Raw genomic sequence first — 25252 nt, 5'->3', positions numbered from 1 at the left:
GGTCTCTAACCCATTCCTCATCGACTAAGGCAAACTGCTCCAGTGACCTGACTTCATCTGAGGTCTGAGGAGTACAGGGCTCTTCAGGACTGCCTCCAGCAGAGTAGACAAAGAAGGCATTCAATAACTCTGCCATCTCTGTATCTTCTGTCACCAGGGCACCCACCCCATTCACCAGTGGGCCTACCTTGCCTCTGGTGTTAGTTTTATCAGCTATGTATTTGAAAAAGCTCTTTCTGCTGTCCTTGACCCCTCTCGCCAGATTTAATTCTAAGGAGGCCTTAGCCATCCTAGCTGCCTTCCTACATCCTCTAGCAGCAGCCTGATATTCCTCCCAAGTGGCCAGCCCCTCCTTCCGACCTGTAAACTCTCCTCTTCCACTTGAGCATACCCAGCAGTTCCTTATTTAGCCACACAGGTCTCCTGGCCCTCTTCCTTGACTTCCTACGTGTTGGGATGCTCTGATCTTGAGCTCGGAATAAGCAATTCTTGAATGCCAACCAACTATCTTGGGCCCCTTTACCTTCAAGCAGCCTTGCCCATGGGATTTCCCCTAGCAATTGCTTGAAAAGGCCAAAGTTTGCCCTGCTAAAGTCCAGGGTTGCGATTCTACTTGCTATTGTACTGGCCCTACCACACAAGATCCTGAATTCCACCATCTCGTGGTCGCTGCAACCAAGGCAGCCCTCAACCTTTACTGTTTTGACCAGACCCTCCTTGTTAGTGAGGATGAGATCCAGCAGCGCTCCTCTCCTGGTTGGCTCATCCACCATTTGCATGAGGAAGTTATCATCCATACACTGGAGGAACCTCCTGGACTGTGGCTGGGTTGCTGTGTAGTCCTTCCAGCAAACATCAGGGAAATTAAAATCCCCCACGATGACCACGGCCTGTGACTGTGAGGCCGCTCTCAGCTGCCTGTAGAAGGCCTCGTCAACTTCCTCACCCTGATCTGGTGGCCTGTAACAGACATCCACAACAGTACCGCCCCTGCCAGCCTGCCCCTTAATTCTCACCCACAGACTCTCAACTTGCTCGTCATCTGTCCCTGGACAGAACTCAGTACATTGCAGTTGCTCTCGCACATAAAGAGCAACCCCACCACCCCGCCTGGCTGGCCTATCTTTCCTGAAAAGGACATAGCCCTCCATGACTATATTCCGGTCATGTGAGCTGTGCCACCACGTCTCTGTAATTGCCACCAGATCATAATCTCCTGACTTAACACAGGTCTCCAACTCCTCCTGCTTATTTCCCATGCTGCACGCATTGGTGTACAGGCATTTCAAGGAGGGAGCTGAGCTCACCGATTTCACCCTAGGATTATAAGAGGCCTCCCAGTCTTCATCAGTTCTAGAGTGCTGCCCCACTGGGGCAAGCCCAGTTACAACCCCATCCCCCTTCAAATCTAGTTTAAAGCTCTCCAAATGAGCCCTGCTAATTCATGCCCCAGCATCCTTTTGCCTCTGTGAGTTAAACCTTTCCCACGTGCCATCATCCGGACTGGAGCCTTAAAAAACCAGCTATTATCGAAGAACCCAAAGCCCTGCCTGAAGCACCAGTCTTGTAGCCAATTGTTTATGGACTGAATTTTCCCATTCAGTCCCACATCATCACTGGAAGATGGAAGTAGTGAAGAAAAGATCACTTGAGCCCCAGACTCTTTCACCATCCGCCCCAAGGCCCTGTAGTCTTTCTTCATCCCTCTCAGACTGCGGGAAGCAGCTTCCCCCCTACCTGTCTGGAAGACCAGCAGCAGGTAGTAGTCTGTTGGGTGCACCAGGTTGGGGAGCGCCCTGGTGATATTCCTGATCCGGGCTCCAGGCAGACTACACACTTCCCTATGATGAGGGTCAACTCTGCATATCGGGCCCTCTGTTCCTCTCAGAAGGGAATCGCCTACGACAATGACCTCTCTTTCTTTCTTATCAGAGGCAGTCTTGAGGTGCGAAGTCGACCGCCTTTTCCTATGTGACCTTGTAGGCTGGCCTTGCATCACATCCTCACCTACCTCTCCATCAAGATCCAGGGCCTCAAACCTATTACGGAGGGGCACCTGGGGAAGCAGGGCAGGAAGGGAGGAGGGTTGCCCACGACTCCGAACTGGAACTTGTTTCCAGCCCTCATCGTCTTTTTGGTCCCTTACCTCTGGGCGACAGCTACAGGGCAGGGGCTGTCTCAGGCTATCCCCCTCTGTCTGAGAGGGCAGGGGGTCCATCCCCTTTTGGGGGGTATCTCCCTGGAACCGTTCCAACTGGCACGCCAGGGAGTTACTCCACCAGTCGATCTCCCTTTCACACTCCCTGATGGTCCTCAGCGTCTCGACCTCCTCCTTAAGTTCTGCCACCAAGCTAAGCAGATCTTCTACCTGCTCACACCTCATGCAGGTGGAATGCTGGCCTCCCTCCCTCGGCAGCAGCAGGCTTTGGCACTCCCTGCAGCCAGAGACCTGAGCAGCCACGGTTTGGGGCAGGGTTTCTGAGTTGCTACAGTCTCCTTACTGCAAGCTCTCCTTCTGGAGGCGACCATATTGGTCAGCAGTCTGGGACACCACCAACAGGGTTCACAACACGACCTGCTTGTTCCTCCCTGCGCCCGGTGGGCAGCAACCTGTCACTGCCCTCTCAGAGGCTCTTTCAAGGCAAGGGGCAGGGGTGCAGTCGCCGTCACCGTGGGAACGCCCCCTGCCACGTCAGCGGCTCTCTCGCAAGGGCTGCTGGGGCTTCGGGGATCGGGAGATGTCGGGAATCGCGATGTCTCTGCGCTGTCCCCTCTGCTTTTCCTAATCTCTTCTGAACCTCGTGGTCGCTGAAGCGTGTCGGCTCCGGCTCTAGCTGTGCTAGCTCCGATCAGCTGACTGACTCCTCCGATCAGCTGACTGACTGATGACCAATGTTGACAATGCTGACACCAATGTTTATATATTCCCTACATTTGTGCACTGAAGCACTCAACATATGCTAATCTTGACAGCCAATTAAAAAAAAAAAAAAAGACAAAAAAACAAACAAAGAAAAAATTAATTTTTGAAGCACCAGATTCTCAAGGTTTCTTTTTCAATACTGATTTGGTTTTGAATTGATGAAAATCTGTTTAAATTTTTTATTTAAATTATTTTTTTAAATTTATTTTACAGTATTTGATGTTTCTCACATTATTTTAGTGTTTTACCTACAATCTAAGATTGTTTCCTTTTCTTACTAATGTTCTAACCACACACAGCAAAACCTTCCAGATAAAACACAACTTGAAAGTTAAAGAGATCCCCTTAATATTTGTATTCAAAATGTCATGAAAACAACACAAAACAAAAATTGACCAATGCACAGACAGAGCTTCAGAAGGGTCCTTCAGCCTGTTCACCCTAGCAGACTTACTCCAACATATCATGAACAGTGTGCCAATAATCAAACACCTCTAATGTCACATGCATTATCAATAACGTACAATAGTATTTGATTCTGAGCATGCAAGAAGAAGGACCTGTCTCTTCCACCTTCTTCATCTGGTTTAAGGAGTTAAATCACCCAAGTTCCAAAAGTGCCAAAGTGAATCTGCCTAGTCAAAACCAGGGAATGGAAAGTGAGCTCGCTACTCATGGAACAGCACTCTCATTACAATATGACTCCATTTTTAAAATTTCTATCAAATAAATCAATCTCGTGAAAGCAGCTGTTTCATAAAAAAGGAAAACCATGACCTAGCATGAGAGACTATAGGGAGTACTATTTCTACTGCATCATAATCAACACACATCACATACACATATTTAGGAAGCTTCACACTTACAATCCAGTTGCTTAAGACAGACACTGGACACACAATCAGCGTTGTTCTGGGGCCATCACCAGAATATTTCTTCTCAACTGACTGAATGCTAGTGGTACCTGAGAAAACAAAAGTCATATGTAGTGGCATAACAACTCACCAAAGCAAAGAACAAGTTCAACAAACTTATGGTTCTCTGTAAGTCCTTTCTAAATTTCTTCACCTGCAGCACCAAAGCTATTTACAAAGACATAAGCTTCATTTATTAAGTCACATATGCATAACACTTATGCTTAGGAAAACAACTTACAAAACAGTATTATTTCTATTCCTTCATTACCTTTTCTCTTTGTTCGTTTTTTTAAAGAAGTAGATGGAGGTAGAAGAACAGATGCAAAGCCTGGATCTTCTTGGATAACAAAGGAAGTTGCTGCAAAGCCCAACACACATGGATTTTTCACATCATGCAGAACGTATGTGTGCATTTATTTTTATGACATGTTTCATCAAGCCCGTTATGCAGATTACTTCTCCTTTCCTATACAATAACATAGAATATTTCCTATGCAGTAATGTAGAATATCTTGAGTTGGAAGGGACCCATAAGGATCATCAAGTCCAGCTCCCTGCTCCTTGCAGGACTACCTAAAACTAAACCATACAGCTAAGAGCATGACCCAGATATTCCTTGAAGTTTGAGAGGCATATGTGCAGAAATATAGTATCCTATACATCTATTTCAGGTTATGAGTCTTCAGAGGAATGCAGTTTACCAGTTGTTTACCTTAGCATAGGTTCCACTCAGTATTTTAAACCTAAACTTAACTGCTTACTCCAGAGTGCCATTAGCCCCCCCTTTTTTTTTTCATGCATACTTAGTTCAACAAATGACATGTGTTCTTGCCTCTTCAAGACATTTCAGGTATTTTTCACCAAAAAAAAAAAAAAAAATAAAAATCAACAAACAAAAAAAAGACCCCACAAAAACAAACAAAAAAAAATTTTTTGAATTCGTTTTTCCAACACTAGTGCCCTGACAACAGGTCTATGTCAAACTCTAGAAATCTTAATAAATTGTGTTTTTCACCATCTGTTTTACCCTGCTTATAGCTTGTTACACCACCTCTCCTTTAGCTAAGGAAACAGACCACAACATTTGAAACTAAAATACTGCTTTCCTGTTCAGCAATGTCTAAAATTTTCTGCTTAAAAGTTCTGGTTGAGCAAAACACAAAAAAACAAAGCACAAAACCCCTCAAGTTTAGTTAATTCCTTCTCCAGTTAATTAGAAACCCTTTCTGGGTTGGCTTCAGGAAGACAGACACCAGGTGTCACAGTAACCAACTAATAAAAAAAGAAATTCCTTGCAACTTACTTTTGGTTTGTTGCAGTAGCAAATCTTCAGATTCTCCCAAGTCACTGCTTCCTGAGTATCTGGGTTTCTTGGCTTTATCACTAAGGTATTATCATTCGGAAAGGAGAAGAAAAAAAAAAAAAAACCAAAAAACAAAAAAGAGAGAGAAAGAAACCCCACAACTCTACTTCTGCCCAAATTTTATACATTAAATCTCAAGCGCATTAAGCAAATGAACTTGATATTGCAAACAAGATACCACTATGATTTCAAAATTCACTGATTCTAAGGATTTGAAAAAGGAAAGCACAGAACACAGAGCTGCAGGGTGAATGATGCTCATAAAATGTGGTACAGATTATCACCGAAGTTCACTGCAATTATAAGAGGCTAGTGTGGTGGGAAGGCTCAAACATGTTAGTAAGCTTCATAACTTCATGAGTCCAAAGCTGTTCCTGTCAGAAGCATGCCTGCAAAGTATTTCTAAACACCTAAAAACCCAATTAATACTAGAAGAAAGATTTACTTCACAGCCTGTTTTTTAGCATGCCACACACTGATGATATTAGACACCTTTACTAGTCAAGGAGACATGCGAGCAAGCAGTCACACAACCCTCGCTGAATAAGTAAATGCTTTTTAAATATATTTCAAAGTGCAACACAGATACAGAACACTTAATGATAAATGTAAGCAGATATATAGCATAGTGAAAGGTGAGGAGAAAGCAGGAACACATTTTAGGCTAAGGTTAATATTAACCACATATCACTTTATGTTTACTCAAAATCTACATATGAAACCAACAAAAATATTATTCCAATAATCTACCTTTTTGGAAGACAACTTGAGTACTTCAGAGGAGCAGTTTCCAACTTTTTTATGCTAGAAACACCAGGGTCCATCACATTGCTAGAGTCTTTATAAAGAAAATAGTATTTATGAAAAATACACATAGTCTTAAGCTCAATTATCAAACCAACTTTAGCATAAAACAACTTAATCAAGAACAAGTGCGAATTTCTTTTAAAACAACCTTAGTTCTGCATGGGACAAGTGCTACTGATACTGTGACCAAAAACGAAAAATAAAAATACTCTTTAAACAATCTTAAATATTTATGAAGTCATAAAACATGTACTGTGTTTGCAAGTGGTCAAAAACAAACCGTCAAGTAAAGAAGAAAAACACAAATATAAGCATTGCACTGTTAACAGTAAAGTTCTTCATAGAAGTCTTAAATGCTAAATGACCTTACTAATTAATAATAACCATTAATTAGTAAGGTTTGACCTTATCAATTTCTACATTGCCAAAAGCTAAATTAACAATGGCAACATTAAAAGAAAAAAGTGGTAATAACATCACAGATGTCCAGGGTGTTAGGGTTGTCGCAAGGGAGTTGTTTTGGTTTGGGGTTTTTGGCAGGTTTTGGTTTGTTTTCTGAAAGTCTTTATCAGACCAAAACATCATCTCTGAACTCTGCAGATCAGAAAAAAACGCAAAAAAGAAAACATATCAAGACAGAGTTGCTATCAAAACTGAAGGCACCAGTGCTTGCAGAAAGAGTTTTGGTAAAACTCAGGTAAGTGAATTCATCCTTGATTCCAGATTTAAACCTTAATACAGATTTAATAAAGTCCTGAAGATGGCAAACCTTGCAAAGTCTCAATAAACAGATACCAATTTAATGTATAACAGAATGAGAAATGGAAGGCAGGGTGTAGTAAGGGTTTGAAAGATGTTATCATCACTTTTTTCAAATTAAATAATAGTAGAAATAAGCTCTCCCCTCACTGCTGTAAACAGTAACTCATTAAAATGCTTGATGCTCTGGAACAAAACGAAAACAAAAATTTGGATACTACTAGGTTTTTCAATTTTGGTAAAGGTTCTGTTTTTTCTGAAAACACTCATATTGACCTCATGGACATCTGCTTCTCCTCCTTTCCAGAGTACTTGTAAAAATAACTTTCACCAGAGGCACTTCATACTGTGTTCTCTCCTTATCAGTCCCTTTCATTTATCTTACTTTTACATTTCTCTACTGGGAGATTGGTGAAGCACTGGAAGAGGCTGCCCAAGGAAGCTGGGAATGCTCAATCCCTGGCAGTGTTCCAGGCCAGGCTGGACAGGGCCTTGAGCAACCTGGTCTAGCAGAAGGTGCCCCTGGCCATGGCAGAGGGGTTGGAACTAGATGAGCTTAAGGTCCTTTCCAACCTTGACCATTTTATGATTCTTGTGCTATCAGTTAGGCCATCTATATTAAAATTCCTGCACATGAGGAAGAGGCACAGCAAAAAAACTTCAAGCCCCATACATTTCTTTCAGCATTTTCAAGAGCATGAGGAGCTACAAAACTTACTAACAGCAATTACAATTTTTCATATACATCTGTACATTCTCCTGATACAACCTGAAAGCGACAGGTGTGACAAAATCCTTCTAAATACTTGTCATTCGCTCATTACTTTAAAATACACATATTAAAAAAAAAAAAAACCCTTGATACAGAAGCTAATTGCAATTAGCTACTAATCTTTAAACAAACAAGATTTTAACAGATGCATAAGTGCTCCTGTTTTACCTATGAGGAAGTAAAAACGAAAGCAAAAGGAACTCTGAATCCAATTCTGGAATGTGGTAACTTTCCTGGCAGGATTCAACTTTCTCACAAGGCACTCATCCTTTCATATGTCAACTGAAACATCTTTAAAGGTATGTTTCAAATACCTCTCTGAGATACTTAGTTTGTCAAGAGTTTGTGAAGATTAGCACTGACCACAGACTAAGAGTACTCCAGACCATAACATTAATTATCATGCGAACATTACTGGACTTTAGTTTGCTGTCACCTTTACATAGTCTGCGTCCAACGCTGTTCATGCTGTTAGTACCGGATTCCTATTGAGGAATGGAAACTTTTATTCTTTAATGTAGCAACTGGAAAAAATGCCAATAGCATTATTACACTAATCTGACCAGTGATTAATTACTGCTCTGAATCATGAAAGACTCACTCAGTGGCAAGTCAGTCAGTCACTTAAAGGTGCTGAAAAAGCTGTATTTATACAAAACACACCTCCCAGCATTAACACTGTCAGAGAATATTGCATAATAAAGACCTAATCCTAGCCTTTCATTTATTTCATTATCTTCAAAATCATGTCTTAATAAAAACAAAAAGCACTTGAACTGCACTACCCAAGAAGAGTTTGCACACTGGTAAGTTTGCTTACTTACTGTAGTTTCCCCTCCTCACTTCATTTCAAGTATTTGGCAAAAATAAAAGCCAAGAGATATATTTATTTATTTGCTTTACACCAAGGCCCTCTGCTTGCTATTTTAGTTGTTACAGGCATTTCCTCAAAACCCCACAGGAACTACACATGCATAACCCCACAAAAAAAAAAAAACACATCTATTTGTGCAGTCACAACTCGCCTTTTAGAAAAATGTATAAGAAACTTCAGAATTTATAAAACTTAACACTGAGAAGTGTTTAATCCTCCTTATTCTTCTTTCAAGGATACTTAAGCATATACTCCTAAGATAACACAGTATACAGCTCAGTTATACACTCTGAAGTAGCATAGTCCACCTACCTTCAAATAATCTACCCTATTCTTCCTCTTAATGTACTTAAGTAATATTCATTTTCTACAAAACATATACAAAGTTCACCATGCAGAAAGTTACTAGGCATAGGGGGTTTTTTATTAACTATATCAATGCTTTCATCTCACCTCATAAAACTTATCACTTGGGATCTTTTGAACAGGAAGAGGCTTGCCATCTTGAAAATTTGTGAGAATCAATGCAATAGTAGTAAGTGTTTTACCCTGCATAACAGAAAAGAATGTCATATCTTCCACAGAATGAACCAAATGCTCAACCAATCAAGAAACATGTGCACATGTTCTGTATTTAGACTCCGCTCCCCCAAACAAAACAAAAACAAACAAAAACCAAAACAAGCTTCATAAGTATTACCAGTCCCATATCATCAGCCAGTATTCCTCCAAGAACATTTTTAGGCCGCTTCTTTTCTGCAAAATTTGTAAGTGTATTATAGTACAAGTTACTTCTCTCTTCCCAAAATGGTGGCAAATCATTACTGTTCTCCCGTGAAACCATCCAAGCTAAAGCCTGCTTCTGATGGGGAAGCAAGAGTGTGGCAACAGCCTGCAAATTAGAGATATATTATGTACTATTCACATATTAAGTATGACATTTCATTTTTGGAACAAAAAAATTTTTATAAAGTCCTTCGTATCTACTATTTCTCCCCCCCCCCCCCCCCCGATTCAAGCATCTCCTGTATCCAGACAAAGCTAAACATGCATCTAGATGTTTAAGTACTTTTCTTTTTATATGGTTTCTAGCTTAAGAAATACCTCTGCTCCTTCCAGTTCAGAAGTTTTATCATCTTCCTTCAGCTCCTCAAACAATTTGTCAAATTCACTTTTAAGCTGCATAAATAAAAACAAAAAATGCAATTAAAATTATTGCAATTAAAAATAATCTCACTAAACAATCAATGACTATTAAATTATTTGTCATATGGTAATCAGTATAGATAGGTCTAGATATATAGATAGATCTATAGAGAGGTCTCACTTTAGACCTGATTTGCTGGAATATGTTTGTTAGCTACTGCTACATAAAAATGAAGTTCAGTTTTTTCCAAGACAATCACACGCCAATACAAGCAAGAGCTTAAGAAGGAATGCCTAAATATATTTGCATCCTTGTACAACACTCATTAAAGTAACTACTTCACTCTAATTTGAAAGAGCAAACAAAAAGCAAAACCAAAACTAAACCACCACCCAACCCTTCACACATCACCCTGGGCCAATCTGAAGATAAAAGCCTGGAAGTCTGATTTCATTTTCACTTGGGAACACACATGTTATGTGATAAAGCATTAGGACAGAGACACCACCTCAACAGTGTAAAAAGTAAGTTACTGAACAACTAAAACTTTCCAAAATCACACGGGACTGAAGGCTGTCACAGCTAAAATGTCTCCTCACAGTATAAAAAAAGTTCAAAAGTTCAAGATGACTTCAAACCAGACTGGTGACTCACAAAACGGAGTGCGGGGGAAGACAACAGACTTCCACTTCACAAGAACTGCTTTGTTAATGAAAAATTAAAGGCCCCCACTGTTTAAATTTCAACTTCCAAGTATTTAAATATGAAATGCAAACCTGTTCAGGTGTCAACTGCACAGCAGCATGAATTGGAGCACTGTAACTAGGACCAGCTCTCCCAGAAATCCACTTTGATGCAAAATCACATTCTGAACCTATGTGCCATTAAAAGGATAGTATTTTGAAACACAACCATATGATGACTTCCCAATCTCAACCTTCACTGGCTTCTAAGTAACAATGCTGATCAGATTGTGGGCTATAAAACAGTATCTTTCACTTTCTCTTAGCCTCAATTTACCCTTTACTTTCACTGGGCCAAAGACTTTCTACAAACCTTTGTTAGACTCACAGGCAATGAGCTACAGGTTGGGATCCTTCAAGATGGCAACCATATTTCTTAAAAATTACTGTGTCACGTGGTGACAGTACAACAACTGATAATGCAAAATCCTTTTTTTTTTCCTACTGCAAACTCTTTTTCAACTGACTGTGCAATGCAACCTGTAAGATAAAAACTGAACTCTCAGTATATGTCGAACAAGATCTATCCCTCACCAGGTGTTTATTTCTGCTCACATCCTTATCCTGACTACCACTGCTTCAACAAAGCTTAGCTCCAGGAGCACAGGTGCTTTTTGTGCAAGGCTGGCTCCACAAAGCATCATGTCTGCTAAGCTCATTTGTTTAGAGACATCTCATCTCTATTTACTCACACCTCACAAGTAGCATTCATGCCCCAGCACTTTCCTAAAAGGCAGCAGTGTCCCTGAAAACCTCTCCCTATGAAAGGGTCTGACCTGTTTAAAAAAAAAAAAAAATACAAAACAATCTAGAGAAATTCAGGGAATCATTATGGATTTTTAAAGAACTTACGGAATCAAGTATGTTTCTGAGGTTGCTCAACTGTCTCTCCAGTTGCTGCCAGGTAACATGAAATATACTTTTGTGTCCTATAAAGTTTGAAATCAATAGCTGTGGGGTCTGCATTATTCCCCAACTAAGTTAAAAAATCATTTTGTGAATGACAAGATAATGACAAGAATTAAGCCCTCAAACATTTGTTTCAACCAGTGGCAAGTTCAATCTGAATATTCTAAAAGGAAAAAAAACCCAACTCAAACCCAAACTTCAACACTTGCCTTTCAGAGGAGGAGCCAATTTAAATCCATGCCTTTTTAGCTGATCTAGCACTGCTTCCTTGTTTTCTTCTCTTCCCCAAAAGCTCATTTGTACAGGCATGGTAAAGGCATTTTTTGCTCCGTAAGGGACAACCCTGATAAAAAGCAGGAGAAAAAACCACAACAGTAATTTTTTTAGTGTTTGACTTTTCCATAAAAAACTTCTTAGTTCTTCAGCAAGATGTTCCAGATAGTTGTTAGTTCTCATACTCCATGAACCTTCAATACAAACCACCACATGCAGTTAATTTAAGAGTTCCACAACAATCATTAAGGAATTTGCTCTCATCGTGGCTTGACTTCATGAACCAAGATTTGGGAAGGGCTTTACCCACGCTTACTACAAGCGTGCTGATGACTAAAAAGGCCAGTGTGGGATAGGCAAATCCGGTTGCAAGAAGCACAGCGAAGGTCTCCTTGGGCAGTATAGGCGGGGCGCGATTCTTTCTATGTTGTCTTTTCTCCTCGAGACTAATTCTGTGTGTGTTCTCAAAGGAGACAACAGCGTTATGTACGGTGTGTCTCCAAGTCTCCCGATCGGAGGCCAAGGTGGACCACTGATGGTAGTCAATATGGCCAAGGCTGAGGTATTGTTTCAGGGAGTCCTTGTATCTCTTCTTTGGGGCACTTCTCTTGAGGCAACCAGTGGCGAGTTCACCGTAAAATACAATTTTAGGGAGGCAGTGATCCTTCATCCTAGAGACGTGCCCTGCCCAGCACAGCCATGATTTCAGCAATATGGCCTCGATACTGGTGACCCCTGCCTGTTCAAGGACAGTAACATTTGACACATAGTTCAATGGATGTTTAGAACTGTACGGAGGCAGCGCTGATGAAAGCGTTTGAGGAGCCGCAGGCGACGGTGGTAGATAACCTGTGATTCAGACCCATATAAAAGAGTAGACAGTACAATGGCTCTATAGACATTAATCTTCATACTTTTCTTCAGGTGTTTATTGCACCAGACTCTTTTATGGCATTTTCTGAAGGCTCTATACGCCTTTGCTATTCTGTTGTCTATCTCTTTGTCGATCGCGGCATCCGAGGAAATAATGCTTCCCAGATAGCTGAACTGCTGAACTGACTTAAGCTCTGACTCGCCAATGGTAATGTGGGAATGATGATAATCTTCTTGTGGTGCAGGTTGGTAGAGAACTACTGTCTTCTTCAAGCTGACTTCCAGCCCAAAAAGCTCAGCTGCCTCCGCAAAGCAAGATGTTAAGCGCTGCAGAGCTGCTTCTGTGTGGGCAACAAGGGCGGCATCATCAGCAAAAAGCAGTTGATGGACAAGATGATTTAGGGTCTTAGTGTGGGCCTTTAGTTGCCTTAGATTGAACAGGCTCCCATCAGTACAATATCAAATATAAACACCGTTTTGTTCGTTGAGGTCTACCAAAGCCCTTTGGAGCATCATCCTGAATTTGCTCTAACGTCTCTACATTTTATCATACAGAAAAGAATGAACTGCATGCATGTAGCTCAACAGAAGAATGAAGAGTCTGAAAACACGAAACTTTAGTGAGTATTCCTCTACTCTGCTCTCATGAGAGCCCACCTGGAGTACTGCATTCACCTCTGGAGCCCCAAACATAAGAATAACATGGACCTGTTAACAGCCAGTCCAGAGGAGGCCACAAACATGATCAAAGGGCTAGAGCACCTCTCCTATGAAGACAGGCTGAGACAGCTGGGGTTATTCAGCCTGGGGAAGAAAAGGCTCCAGGGAGACCTTAGAGCAGTATTCAAGTACCTAAGGGGCCTACAAGAAATCTGGAGAGAGACTTTTAACAAGGGCCTGTAGTGGCAGGACAAAGGGGAATGGCTTCAAGCTGAAAGAGGGTAGATTTAGATTATGAGGAAGTTCTTCATGACAAGGGTGGTGAGACACTGGAACGGGTTGCTCAAAGAAGTTGTGGATGCCCCATCCCTGGCAGTGTTCAAGGCCGGGCTGGACGGGGCTTTGAGCAACCCGGTCTAGTGGAAGGAGCCCCTGGCCATGGCAGGGGGGTTGGAACTAGATGATCTTTAAGGTTCCTTCCAATCCAAACTGTTCTGATTCTACATTATAAAGAGCTGCCATGTGAGTCAAAAGAGAACTCTTATAGTTTTTAGAATTTGCTAGTGTAGCAACCAAAAACATTTCTATTATTCATAGAACCGAAAACATAATCTTCACACTTACCCTTCAATTAATGCTAGTTTGTTGTCCATAATGCCTGCCAATGCTGCTGCTAGTTCTTTTTTTATATGGCCTACCTGGTCTCCATTCACATTATTCACTTTCACTGCATTTTTATCATAAGGATTATTGGGCTCTCTCTGAAGTGCAACCATTTCATTGTTATTAACCTAACAAAGCAAAACAAACAAACACCAGAACACATTAACTTAGGTGCAAATTATTTGCAGAAATATCTATCACACATTGCCTTAAATATCATAAAGATTAATTTGGTATAGCATTCTGTTCAGTCAGTCAAGCTACCACTTACTCAAAATACAAAAAGCATTACAGAAGAGCTACCAAGGAGTTATCAGCAATTTCAAAAGTAATCCTGAGAGCAAGAATTTCCTTCAACTCCTACCACATTTCATAAGGGAATAAACATCCCTTTCTGACAGTGTAAGCAGTTCAAAGACCTAACTAACTTCTTGTGTTCAGTCACTTTCATTTCCCTTATGTGGATGAGGAGAGCTACCCAATAACAAAATCAGATTTGAAAGCTTGCTATCTTAATTGCATTTTGAATCAGAATGTTTTAGATTAAGTACTTCCTGTGAAGAATGTTGAAAACAGCAAGTTAGGAGAAAATACCTATCGTAATTAAACTTAGTCAAAAGTTCCACAAATTATTAAAATTTAATTAAATGTATTTTTTTCTGAAGCTCACAACTTTTTATTCTGCTTTATAATATATCATGCACTTACAATCCCTGTGTAGTACCGTAATCCAACAACACTTCCTCGCAAAGTTCCATATAAGACAGCTGAGTCTGTGTCCTCCTCTGTTCCAGGTGTGTCACTTACAGAGAAGCCTTCCAACCCAAGACTGGTGGACAAGTCAGAAGAGGAGAAATGGGAAGAGTTTCCCTCTTCTCTGTAGACGTTATATTGAGAGCATCCTCTGGCACCATCTCTGCAGAAAGACAAAGTGTGAAATATTTGACAATAACTTTAATAGCAATAACAACAGAGGAGTTATTTCCTTGTAATCTATTTTACCCCTTTCCATACTGCTACCTATAAACTCCAAGTTTTACAACTTTACCTAGGAAAATTTTACCTGGAAACATGATGAAAAGAAAAAAAAAAAAGTTTTGTATTGGAAGAAAATGTCTGCCATTTTTTAATCCCAAATAGACTAGTTTAAGTCAATTACAATAAAGAGCTGACAACTTAACTCACCAAACTATGGCATCAGTGCATTCCACCCTACCTTCCCTCACAGGCTTAAAATCTATTTGCAGCTGCATGTGTGGCTTATAGCCACAAAACCTGAAATGCTAAAACAACTCCACATATTTATTAAGCTCACTTTCACACCCTGACATGTACTATTGCTTTATAATAAACTTCAGAGATAACCAGCTGCTCCAACTTAGGCCAGGTAATTACACTATGTACTTCTAATACAAACTTCTGCTAGCCAGGCTTCCCTTCTGCTGATGAGATACACCTAGTAGCCCACATTACTGAATATGAAGAGATGGAAAGATATCTGCCTACACATTTAATGTGTGCTTGAGTGAAGACTGAGATATTAACAACTGTTTTTAACACGGGTACTTTAACAATAAAATCTCAATACAAGTTTCAACTGATACATAGCAATTATGACCTTTGGTGGATCACAAAACTACACCTCTGTGTTGCTAGATTAATTGAAGAGTACTGCCAACTTAAATAACTAAATACCATACACTAGCTATTCAGAGCTTGGCATAGCAAACTTTGATTTCTTTTGCAAATGATATCTAAAGTTACTGTTCAATCGGCATTCCATTTCCCCAGACACAAAGTTTAAGAGGCTTTGCTGTGCTAATTGCAGACGAGCCAGCCGGGGTTTACCACAAGCCATTTTGCCGCTGCCCAGGGGAACCCCTCTCCGGGCGTCCTGCCAGAACGCAGAAGCAGCAGGAACGGCTCGGCACTCATCACACATCAATCAGGGCAAGCACAGGGTGGCAGAGACGCAGTTTCTCCGCCAGCCACCTCAGTTCGCTGCGGCGGCCGCTCGCAGGAAGAGGCGCGAAGCGGCCCAGTACAGAAGATACACGCCGCAAAGCGGGTCAACACCGGCACGTCCCAGCGTCCACCACCACCCCGTCCGCCTCACCTGGGCTTCTTCCACGACATGGCCGGTAGCAGCACCGCCAGCGAGGCTCCCGCGGCCTGCAGAACCAGCGAACGCTACACCCGCACCGCTCCTGACCGTGCACCCGCACACCAGACCCAACAGTGGCCACTAATACCAGGGCGAGGCTTCGGAGACGTTGGCCAATGAAAGCACCACGGGCCTGACGAAGACGCTTCTTTCCTGCCTCTTCCGGCGGCGCGCAGCCCGCGACCGGCGCAGTCGCCGTAATGCGGCGTTATCCGGCAGACATGTTGCGCACCCATCTCTGCGGGGCTCTCGGCTTTGCGCGTGTGCCACATACAACTAGTTAACTGTAAGTTACAGACAAGAAACTGCTCACGAGTTTACAAAGATGCCAAGAAAGTGAAAGGACAAAGCATGAGGCTGTCCAGAATGCTGTTTTCCATAAATTCATCTTGTAACAAAAATCTGATGTAGAAAGTAGCATTTCTAATACACTAAAAGTGAAAGCATATGGTATGACACCTTATGCAGAGACACACGTTGTTGAAAATCGTTAAGTATCTGTGACGTCATCAATCACTGCCACGGTTAGTGACAATTAAAAACATTTATACCATTACAGGATAGAGCCTTTTGAAAAACATTTTCGTGTCACTTGAGTGAAACCACTCTGAAGTTTCCTGCAGCTTCTCCCCAAGATTGTAACCGAATGAGCTGTAATTTTAAGTAGATACTTGCTGTAACTGACAGCAGATGAGGGAAAGATTTTTTTCTTCTTCATTGGCTTGGCCTACTGTTAATTAAAAAAAAAAAAAAAAGGGGGGGGGGGCAAGTTTTGAAAGTTTCCTTTGCTAAAAACCGAGTACTACCACCCACCATTCCAGGGTGCTACTACATGCCATTAAATAAATAAAAAGAAACTGTTTCATTAAGTCACTGATCCAGCTGCTGTTATCCATTGAAAAATGTTTTGTCAAAAAAAGGGATTTATGCAGCAGTCTTCTTGGATAAACCTGGATGCTAGATGAAAGAAAGTCATGCAGTTTTATCTAAAGATGCTGGTTAATGTTAAAAAAAGAAAACAAACCACACACAAAAACAACTCAAACCAAAAAACACCACTACATGAACAACAACAAAAAGAAACCAAAATTCAGCTTTTATTTACCTTTAAAACTTTGCCAACGAATTTTGTATAAAGGTTTTCATCAGGGCAAACTGGGCTACCGTTAAAATCAAATGTATCTGATGAGTAAATTTGCTGTCTTGTAATAGATTTGCCAGACTTTGTCAGAGGCAAAGGCAGTAACATAAACCCCAGACTCTAAGACTGATTTTTGAGAGAACTTTCTTCTGTGTGAATACATAATGTCTTCTCTTTAAGATTTATACTATAATAATATAAGATATTGCCATGGTCCTAGGCAGCGTTGAGACTGACTAATCTTTTACAAGCCAATTTTAACTTCAGTCTACAGAGATCTTTCAAACAGAAGTGTAGTCTTCTAGGCAAGAACCTGTTTTTCATTGAATTATTGCCACATTGTCATAGATTCAGAAGAAGATGGAGTTTAAAATCTGTCTGTGTACCTGTGTTGGTGTTGTGGTTTAAACCCAGGACAGTTGGTCAGTGCAAATTCATAGGTCACAAATAGTGAAATAAAACTTGTATTATAACTTTCACAATTAAAGCTATATATTTACAAGGAAAACTATAGTAAGACAGGATTCTTAGAAACTGTTTCTTAAGACTTTTTTGGGGAAAAAAAAAAAAAAGAAAAAAGATGGAACATTTCCATAAGGACTCATACATGCATCACAAAACAAAAAGTGACAAAGAGAATTCATTCACAGTAATTTTCCAGCATAAGCTCTTCTGCAAACTGGACTGGTTCTCACCTGCTTCCTAACTCTTAAGCAATGCATGTGACAGACTGAAAGGAAAACTACTCTTGGGCAAGCCAGGAGACATGGGAGCTGGAGTTTTAACAGTGAGTTTCCAACACCTACAGCTCCATCAAAACCTGCAACAGAGAATGGCTTGCAGGCAGACATGCTGACTTGCACAGTTCACTTCTTCCATTTATACTGTTTATTATCCCTATACTGTCTCCTTATGCCCCCTCTGTAATTTTTCTTTCATACAATGCTTGCAAAAGTCCTGTTATCTTCTCTTGAATATACCAGAAATACAGACTTGGTCATCTATAAAATAACAGCATGCTCCCATCTGGGTATTTTCCAATTTGATATGATTAATACGGCCAAGACCACAGAGATCAGCACAAACCATATCCTATAAAAGGTTCGGTACAGCAGCTTATGTCCTGCCTCTGAAAGGCTGTATTTTCTGCAGGAGTTCAGTATCTACAGATGGATTCACACAGCAAGATTTTGGTAGTTTTCCAGAAGCTTCTCCCATGACCAATGGAATCAGTATCAGCTGGCTCCAAGATGGATCTGCAAAACTTTCTAGCAGGGAGTCAAATTCATGGCCATACAAAAGTTTTGCCAGTAAAACATGGCCTATAGGTTTGTGCAGAGTTCTAAACACCAAAGTTCATGAGAATTAAACTAATTTTTATACACACGACAGAGCAAATTTAAGAGATGAAAAATATATAACTAAAATTGTTCACACAAACACAAATGATTGTAGCTTCTTACACATACATTTCAACAATAAATAGAAAATATGAGACTAAAATAAATGGTTATCTTTGAGATCACTTTGTAATAGCAATTTTGTGATTTAACTGCCTCTTTCAGCAGGGAATGTACTCAGTAAGTCAGCATCAATGACACACCAGTAAATATACAAAAATTAGTAAATCCCCATAGTTTAGTACTCTCAGCAAGCCGATAGTCTGAAGATGCAGGAAGGAATGTATGAGACAGAGTGAAATAGGTATGGGTCACTACAAGAAAAAACAGCACCTTGGGAGTATGGTAGAGTTCAGAGTCTAGATCATCCCATAGCAGTGCTTTTCTCTCCTTTGCTTACAGGAGCAACTGACTCACAAGTTGGTCCAGTAAGCTGTACAAGTTAATGTAATGGAAAAGGGCCTCTGTCTTTGTTGTGATTCTGACCAGCTTGAACTATTGTCATATTGGGCAGGAATAGGAGGAGTACACAGCAGATTTGCCTAGCAATAACTTGAGCCTAACTTATTCATACATCTCTGTTTTTTTATCTGCTATCGCTTGCTCAAATTAATAAATTTATATTTTAAAACGAGATTGGCTCACTCGTCAATAACATCTCTAAGGAAAGAAGATAAATCAACTCCCTGTGAGGGATTTAAAAGCAAACAAGTTAACAAGCTAATCTGCTTTTATGAAATTATAAAGGTGGCAGTGATTATCTTTGCATGTTTGTCATTACACTTACCTTAGAAAAACCCAAAGCACTGCAATTAAATTTCAGCTTACATTAGACTCCTGCTTAACATGAATTACACATCATTTGCTTCAAGGAATTAATAGCAATTTCATCTTAAGTTTTCTCAGTTGTTTATGGCAATTTATTGTTAATGGCAAATCTGTTATTTGCTTCCCTTTGGAGAGAAAGAGGAAAATGGCATGGCATCTACTCCAGAGAGCAACTAAGCGTGCTCACTTCAGTTCTGGATATCCAGCTTCATCTCTCCAGCTACTGGTCTTTCTCTGCTAAAAGAAATTTCCAGGTTGTCAGAGGTCTTATTTTCCTGTCCGGAGCCGTGTGAACTCACTTACACCGTTCCCCTAGCAGACCTTCCCCGGCCTTAAGAACAGACAGCGCAGCAACGCACTCGAGTCAAGCCAGTTCCACACAGCCCCGCCGCACCCCCAATCCCCATCCCCCACAGCAGAGCCCAGCACCTCGAGTGCGGGATGCCCCCACCTGCTGCAGGCAGCTCCGCTCGCGCGCTTTCGGGAGGGCGAATCAGCGAGCTCTGCTCGCCTCTGCGCCGCCCGGGTGACAGCCAATGGGGAGCCAGCACGCGAGGGCGAGGGGATCGAGGCGGTTAGTCGCAGTCAGTTGGTGTTGCTTGGGGGGCGGTTTGCAGCGGAGCCGGAGTGTTTCAGCTTAGCCGGACGTTATGGTGGGAAACGGGGTCCTCGCGGCTGGGCGGAGGAAGGGTACTTGGGAGGGTCGCTGTAGCAGCGGCGGCGGCTTGGGGAGCCTGTGATAGCGCGTGCTCTGGTAGGACTTGCAGTCTGTGAGAACGACCCGCAGTAGCAGCAAGGCAAAAGGACTGGGGAGGAGGAGAAAAATTAATGTAATAATAGTTAAAGGGATGGGAGGGATAAAAACTGGACGGCGGCTGGTGAGACGGTACATGTAAAAAAACAACGGAGGCTTGCTCTTAAGTTCGCGTCTCTCGCTGAGAGACGAGGGGCAGACCGAAACCTGACCTGGGCGGCGGGAAAGACCGTGGCAGTAAGCGGCTGGGCCTGTGCTTTCTGTCGCTTCGGGCTGTTGTTAGCGTGCACTGCGCCGGGAGCTTGCACGTAGCCAATGGGAGGGGACGTGCTGGATCAGCATTCCGCGGCTCCGCGTGCTCCGTCAGGGCTGGATGCAGGGGCCCTCTCGCGCCGGCGGTGGGCGCGGCAGGGCAGAGCGTTGGGAACGGGCTGCCAGCTGAGTAGAAGTAGGAACGAGCACAGGAGTAGTTTGGCTGGCAAAAGGCTAATGACAGAACCACGGCGTGAAAATTAAAACATGAAAGTAAGAATACAAGATTTGGTGAAGCTACCAAGGAAAGAGTAGCCCGGGTTTTTCCACCTCAGCTTTTTCCTAGATATGCTATAACAGTAAGCTAGAAAAACGGCTCATTTCCATCTAAGGTGTAAGACATTATCAAGGTATTGAGAGATCAAACATTCATGGCACAGTGCTTACAATCAAAGTAGCTGGCTAAAAGTTGGCAGGTGACATCTGATTGGGACTTCTGGATGGTTTCACAAAGGAACCCAAATATGTATGAATTGCCAGGGGTTAGATATCTGCTTATTGTAAAGGAAGACACACTAATTGGTCCTATATAGGAGGAATTCTGGCACAGTACATGATTTGGCAGCAAATAAAGGAAATTGGAGAATGCTCTAAAGAAGTCTTCCAAGACTAAAGGAAGATGAAAAAGAGACTAAGCAGAATATTAAAGATAAAATATCCATGCAGCATGGTAAGGGAGGATGAATCTATATTCACCTATGTGTTCACAGAGACTGTGTTTTATTCAAGATCTTCCAATACTCTCACATGAGTCAGCTAAGGTAAGTAGAATCTTGCAAGCAGCATACAGTTTGATGAGTTATAGTCACTCAAGAGCAACCAGGGGATACTGAACCAGAGAAAGCTCATGGAAAGATACAACCCACAGATGACTAGTTATTATGAGAAGAAAATCTGGAAGACAGGTAGGCCCATATCTCATTGTTCTGTTTTCAATTTGCAGCGTGAATGCATATCCATCCACGTTGGTCAGGCTGGTGTACAGATTGGCAATGCATGTTGGGAATTGTATTGTCTTGAACATGGAATCCAGCCTGATGGTCAAATGCCTAGTGATAAAACTGTGGGAGGTGGAGACGATTCATTTAACACCTTCTTCAGTGAGACAGGAGCTGGTAAACACGTTCCCAGGGCAGTGTTTGTGGACCTAGAGCCAACTGTTGTTGGTATGTACCCAACATTAAAGACCTTAAGTATAAAAGTGAAGATTCCCTACAGATTACTTATGGTCTGGGCTTTGTGGGGTTTTTTTGGGTGTTGTTTTTTTTTTTTTTTTTTTTTTTTTTTTTTGTGGTGGTGGTGGTTTTTTGTTTTTGTGTGTGTGTGTGTGGTCAGAACCCTATAGTTCAAAAGATGTGTGTCTGCATGCTGTTTTGACATTTGAGATTATTGTTGCTTGGAATGACATTCTACAGGTAACAACATTTGGAAAACAGCAAAACTCTTCTAAAGTGCTGCACTGCACCCAGAGTTTCATTCAGTTGCTATCTGGAATCTTGTCTGTACCTGTAATGTAGATTTTCTGAGTGAACCTCTTTTCAGGAACTAATACTGTTCTATGAATGCCTGACATCTTCCTCTAAACAAAAGAGCTGAAGTTGTGCCAGCTTTCTAGTCCAGTCAGGCGAGCTGTTTATAGTCAAGGATGCCGTCTACACTGTTTTGACATGTGCGCTTAGTGTGTAGTCACTAAGTGGCACACACAGAACTGAATAGATTGAATCTATGTTGTGGTAATCTGTTTTCTTACAGATGAAGTACGTACAGGCACGTATAGGCAGTTATTCCATCCTGAGCAGCTCATTACTGGCAAAGAAGATGCAGCCAATAATTATGCCAGGGGCCATTATACCATTGGAAAAGAGATTGTTGATCTAGTGCTAGACCGCATTCGCAAACTGGTACGAATTCATGCTGCAAGTCCATATTTAAAATAATTGGTACAGCTCTACATCTGTCTATAACAGTGGTTTGATGTGGTTTCTTCCCTCAGAATTTTGTGCATAGTTTATTGTTTAAAACTTGGTCTTCTTGCTCCTGCCCCCAGTTAAATAAGAATTCAGTAAATAAAACTTACTACTTTTTTTTTTCCCCCAGGCTTTGAAATACCAGTATTTGAAAGTATTTTAAGGATACCTCAGAAACATTATAAAAGCCTTAAACAAGTGTAACAATGCTGTTATACTTTATTATTTGTAATTTTCAGTTTGATTTCATGCCCATTATAAGTCGTGCAAAATAGTACCCTCAACCTCAGATTTTGGTTGAATACTTAAAAAAAAAAAAGTCATTAAAATGGCTGACACTGCACTGAGAAACTCATATAGGATCATGTGATTCCGAACTAAATGGTGATTGTCTTTCAATTTTTGTAATTTTAAATAAAAAACTTGTTTTCAACATCTAAGTGATACTTGCTGAAAGCCAGAATGGGAACAAACAGATTCTAAAGATACAACCTAGCTGTAATTTATAATAATTTATCACAGTGGTGCTCAGCTGCTCTTGCTTACAGTAGAATTAAAATGGCATTACAGACAATAAAGCAATTTTTAAATAGTAAAATACGCCTATTTAGAAAAAGTTACACAGTGGTACTGGTACTTTTGAGTAAAAGGCACACAGGAAAAAAGGAAGACCACCTTTCAAGAATGCTGGGGGGGTTTATTATAAAAATCTAAAACACACTTAAGAAGGAAATGCTGTTGAATGATTATTTTAATACTGCTTTCTGCAAAATAATTTTTTTTTTTTCTCCCACTCTTTTCCACCCCATTATAGGCTGATCTGTGCACAGGGCTGCAAGGTTTCCTTATCTTTCATAGTTTTGGAGGAGGCACTGGTTCAGGATTTGCATCTCTGCTCATGGAAAGGCTCTCTGTTGACTACGGCAAAAAGTCTAAACTAGAGTTTGCGATATATCCAGCACCGCAAGTTTCCACTGCTGTAGTGGAACCCTACAACTCAATTCTAACTACCCATACAACATTAGAGCATTCAGACTGTGCCTTCATGGTAGACAATGAAGCCATTTATGATATATGTCGTCGTAACCTTGACATTGAACGTCCTACTTACACTAATTTAAACCGATTAATTGGTCAGATTGTTTCATCCATCACTGCTTCACTGCGTTTTGATGGAGCCCTCAATGTAGATCTGACAGAATTTCAAACTAACCTTGTTCCATACCCACGAATCCATTTCCCCTTGGTAACATATGCCCCTGTCATCTCTGCTGAAAAAGCCTATCATGAGCAGTTATCTGTGGCTGAAATTACTAATGCTTGTTTTGAGCCAGCCAACCAGATGGTAAAATGCGACCCTCGCCATGGCAAATACATGGCCTGCTGCATGTTATACAGAGGTGATGTTGTTCCCAAAGATGTCAATGCAGCTATTGCTACTATCAAGACTAGACGTACCATTCAGTTTGTGGATTGGTGCCCAACTGGATTCAAGGTACTTGCAGTGCTTTTTAAGTGCTTAATGTTTGGTTTATTAGCAATTGCATAGTATTTAGAGGTAATAGTCATTCCAAAATGTTGTAATGTCCCTGTTAAATATTTTGATGAAGTGCAGAAGAACTGTAAGCTATTTTATTTGTTCATAACCGTGGTGATTTTTGATTGTTAGCAGAAATAAGCCTTTGAGCCTTAGCACTCATAAGGAAAATTTTTATGTTTTCTTTGAAGGTGGGCATTAACTACCAGCCTCCAACTGTGGTACCAGGTGGTGACCTTGCAAAGGTGCAGCGGGCTGTGTGTATGTTGAGTAACACAACTGCTATTGCTGAAGCATGGGCTCGCCTCGACCACAAATTTGATCTCATGTATGCTAAGCGTGCTTTTGTGCATTGGTATGTTGGGGAAGGAATGGAGGAAGGAGAATTTTCTGAAGCCCGGGAAGATCTGGCTGCCCTTGAGAAAGATTACGAAGAAGTCGGCATAGACTCAGTAGAAGCAGAGGCTGAAGAAGGAGATGAGTACTTAGAAAACTAAGTCTGGAAAAATGCAGAGAAAGAGGGAAAAAAAAAAAAAAAAAAGAATTGCAGAGCCCTGTTTGTAGAACATCTACTTGTTTGCCTGTTTTCAAATAAAGTTTCAAAGGTTCTACTTTCTATTTTTTTTCTTCTTTACTATGTATGTTCATACTTGCTAAGTAAGGATCATTTGAAATGGTGTATTACAGTAGTAGCTTGTCATGCAAATTACAGAAAAACTGGGGAAACTAAACACTTCCCTGGGATACCAACATGTTCTGAGACCTACTCCATTTTTGGTTTTTCACAAGCAGGAAACTGCTGTTGTTTCAAGCTGTTAACAGCACTAGTAATGCCATTACTATTCCAAGCCTGTCTGCATGATCCAAAGGAACCTAAACTTTTCTGAAGATGTTTAGGTATCCACAGTTAACTAATACTGTACTTCTGACTAGTTATGGCAGATACCATTACACTTTCAAACAGAACTAGCACTTAATACCATTGCTAAGGACATAAAACTTCATAATTGAAAAGTGTTTAAAACTTTCCAACTGGAACCCACCCAACTACCTCCTGCATTTGATTCACATAAAAAATAGAGGTGTAGATCTCTTACCTGCTTTAAGAATGTAACTTTTTTTTTTACATTCCTACATTTGCCTTGTGAAGAAAAAAAAAAAAATACACCCACCCCCCAAAAAAAAACCCAACCCCAAAAATTGATGTCCTTTAATGGGTATGTTCAAATGACTATAGCTTTTTATATGCATTGGAAACAGTAAACTTGTAGGGTGCTTGGCTGCTGACCTGCCATGTTCAACTATTTAGTCCTAAATCCCGACGAGAAGAAGAAACTAGTGTTCTGGGGTTTTGGAGGTTTAGTTTTGTTTTTTTCCCTTCCCTACCTCTTCAAGAAAACCAGGAGGGAGAAAAAGGGGTTACATATGCTAAAAATACCCTGAAGTGAATTACTTTCCGAAGTTCC

General features: G+C 41.0%; 2 protein-coding genes across 2 annotated transcripts in view; one reads left to right on the top strand and one right to left on the bottom strand.

The window, feature by feature from the left end:
- The window catches only part of HLTF (helicase like transcription factor), a 32375-nt gene extending 15480 nt beyond the window's left edge, over positions 1-16895 (bottom strand). Inside the window, exons 1-13 of the mRNA XM_080622891.1 lie at positions 15800-16895; positions 14392-14599; positions 13645-13811; positions 11418-11557; positions 10339-10436; positions 9520-9594; positions 9116-9307; positions 8869-8964; positions 7978-8026; positions 5954-6041; positions 5144-5223; positions 4109-4198; positions 3790-3887 (exon numbers count right to left, since the gene is read on the bottom strand). Coding sequence (XP_080479017.1) covers positions 3790-3887; positions 4109-4198; positions 5144-5223; positions 5954-6041; positions 7978-8026; positions 8869-8964; positions 9116-9307; positions 9520-9594; positions 10339-10436; positions 11418-11557; positions 13645-13811; positions 14392-14599; positions 15800-15819 — 1401 coding nt within the window. The 5' untranslated portion in view covers positions 15820-16895. The remainder of the gene's footprint in view (positions 1-3789; positions 3888-4108; positions 4199-5143; positions 5224-5953; positions 6042-7977; positions 8027-8868; positions 8965-9115; positions 9308-9519; positions 9595-10338; positions 10437-11417; positions 11558-13644; positions 13812-14391; positions 14600-15799) is intronic.
- Positions 16896-21119: 4224 nt separating this feature from the next.
- Positions 21120-25079, top strand: LOC308223762 (tubulin alpha-3 chain). Its single transcript, XM_080623201.1, has 4 exons — positions 21120-21448; positions 22035-22183; positions 23064-23744; positions 23978-25079. The coding sequence occupies exons 1-4, from the start codon at positions 21130-21132 to the stop codon at positions 24281-24283; spliced, it is 1455 nt and encodes a 484-aa protein (XP_080479327.1). The 5' UTR covers positions 21120-21129; the 3' UTR covers positions 24284-25079.
- The last annotated feature ends 173 nt before the right edge of the window (positions 25080-25252 follow it).

This window comes from Psittacula echo, assembly GCF_963264785.1.
Source record: "Psittacula echo genome assembly, chromosome: 7".
In the NCBI taxonomy this organism is placed as follows: Eukaryota; Metazoa; Chordata; class Aves; order Psittaciformes; family Psittacidae; genus Psittacula; species Psittacula echo.
The sequence above is the reverse complement of the archived record's forward strand: the minus strand, read 5'-3'. Positions and strand labels throughout refer to the sequence as shown.

Coding starts and splice junctions, on each gene's coding strand:
- LOC308223762 (XM_080623201.1), top strand. CDS start 21,130: ATGGAAAGATACAACCCACAGATGACTAGTTATTATGAGAAGAAAATC. Junction 21,449..22,034: donor CCTAGAGCCAACTGTTGTTG/GTATGTACCCAA, acceptor GTTTTCTTACAG/ATGAAGTACGTACAGGCACG. Junction 23,745..23,977: donor GGTGCCCAACTGGATTCAAG/GTACTTGCAGTG, acceptor TTTTCTTTGAAG/GTGGGCATTAACTACCAGCC.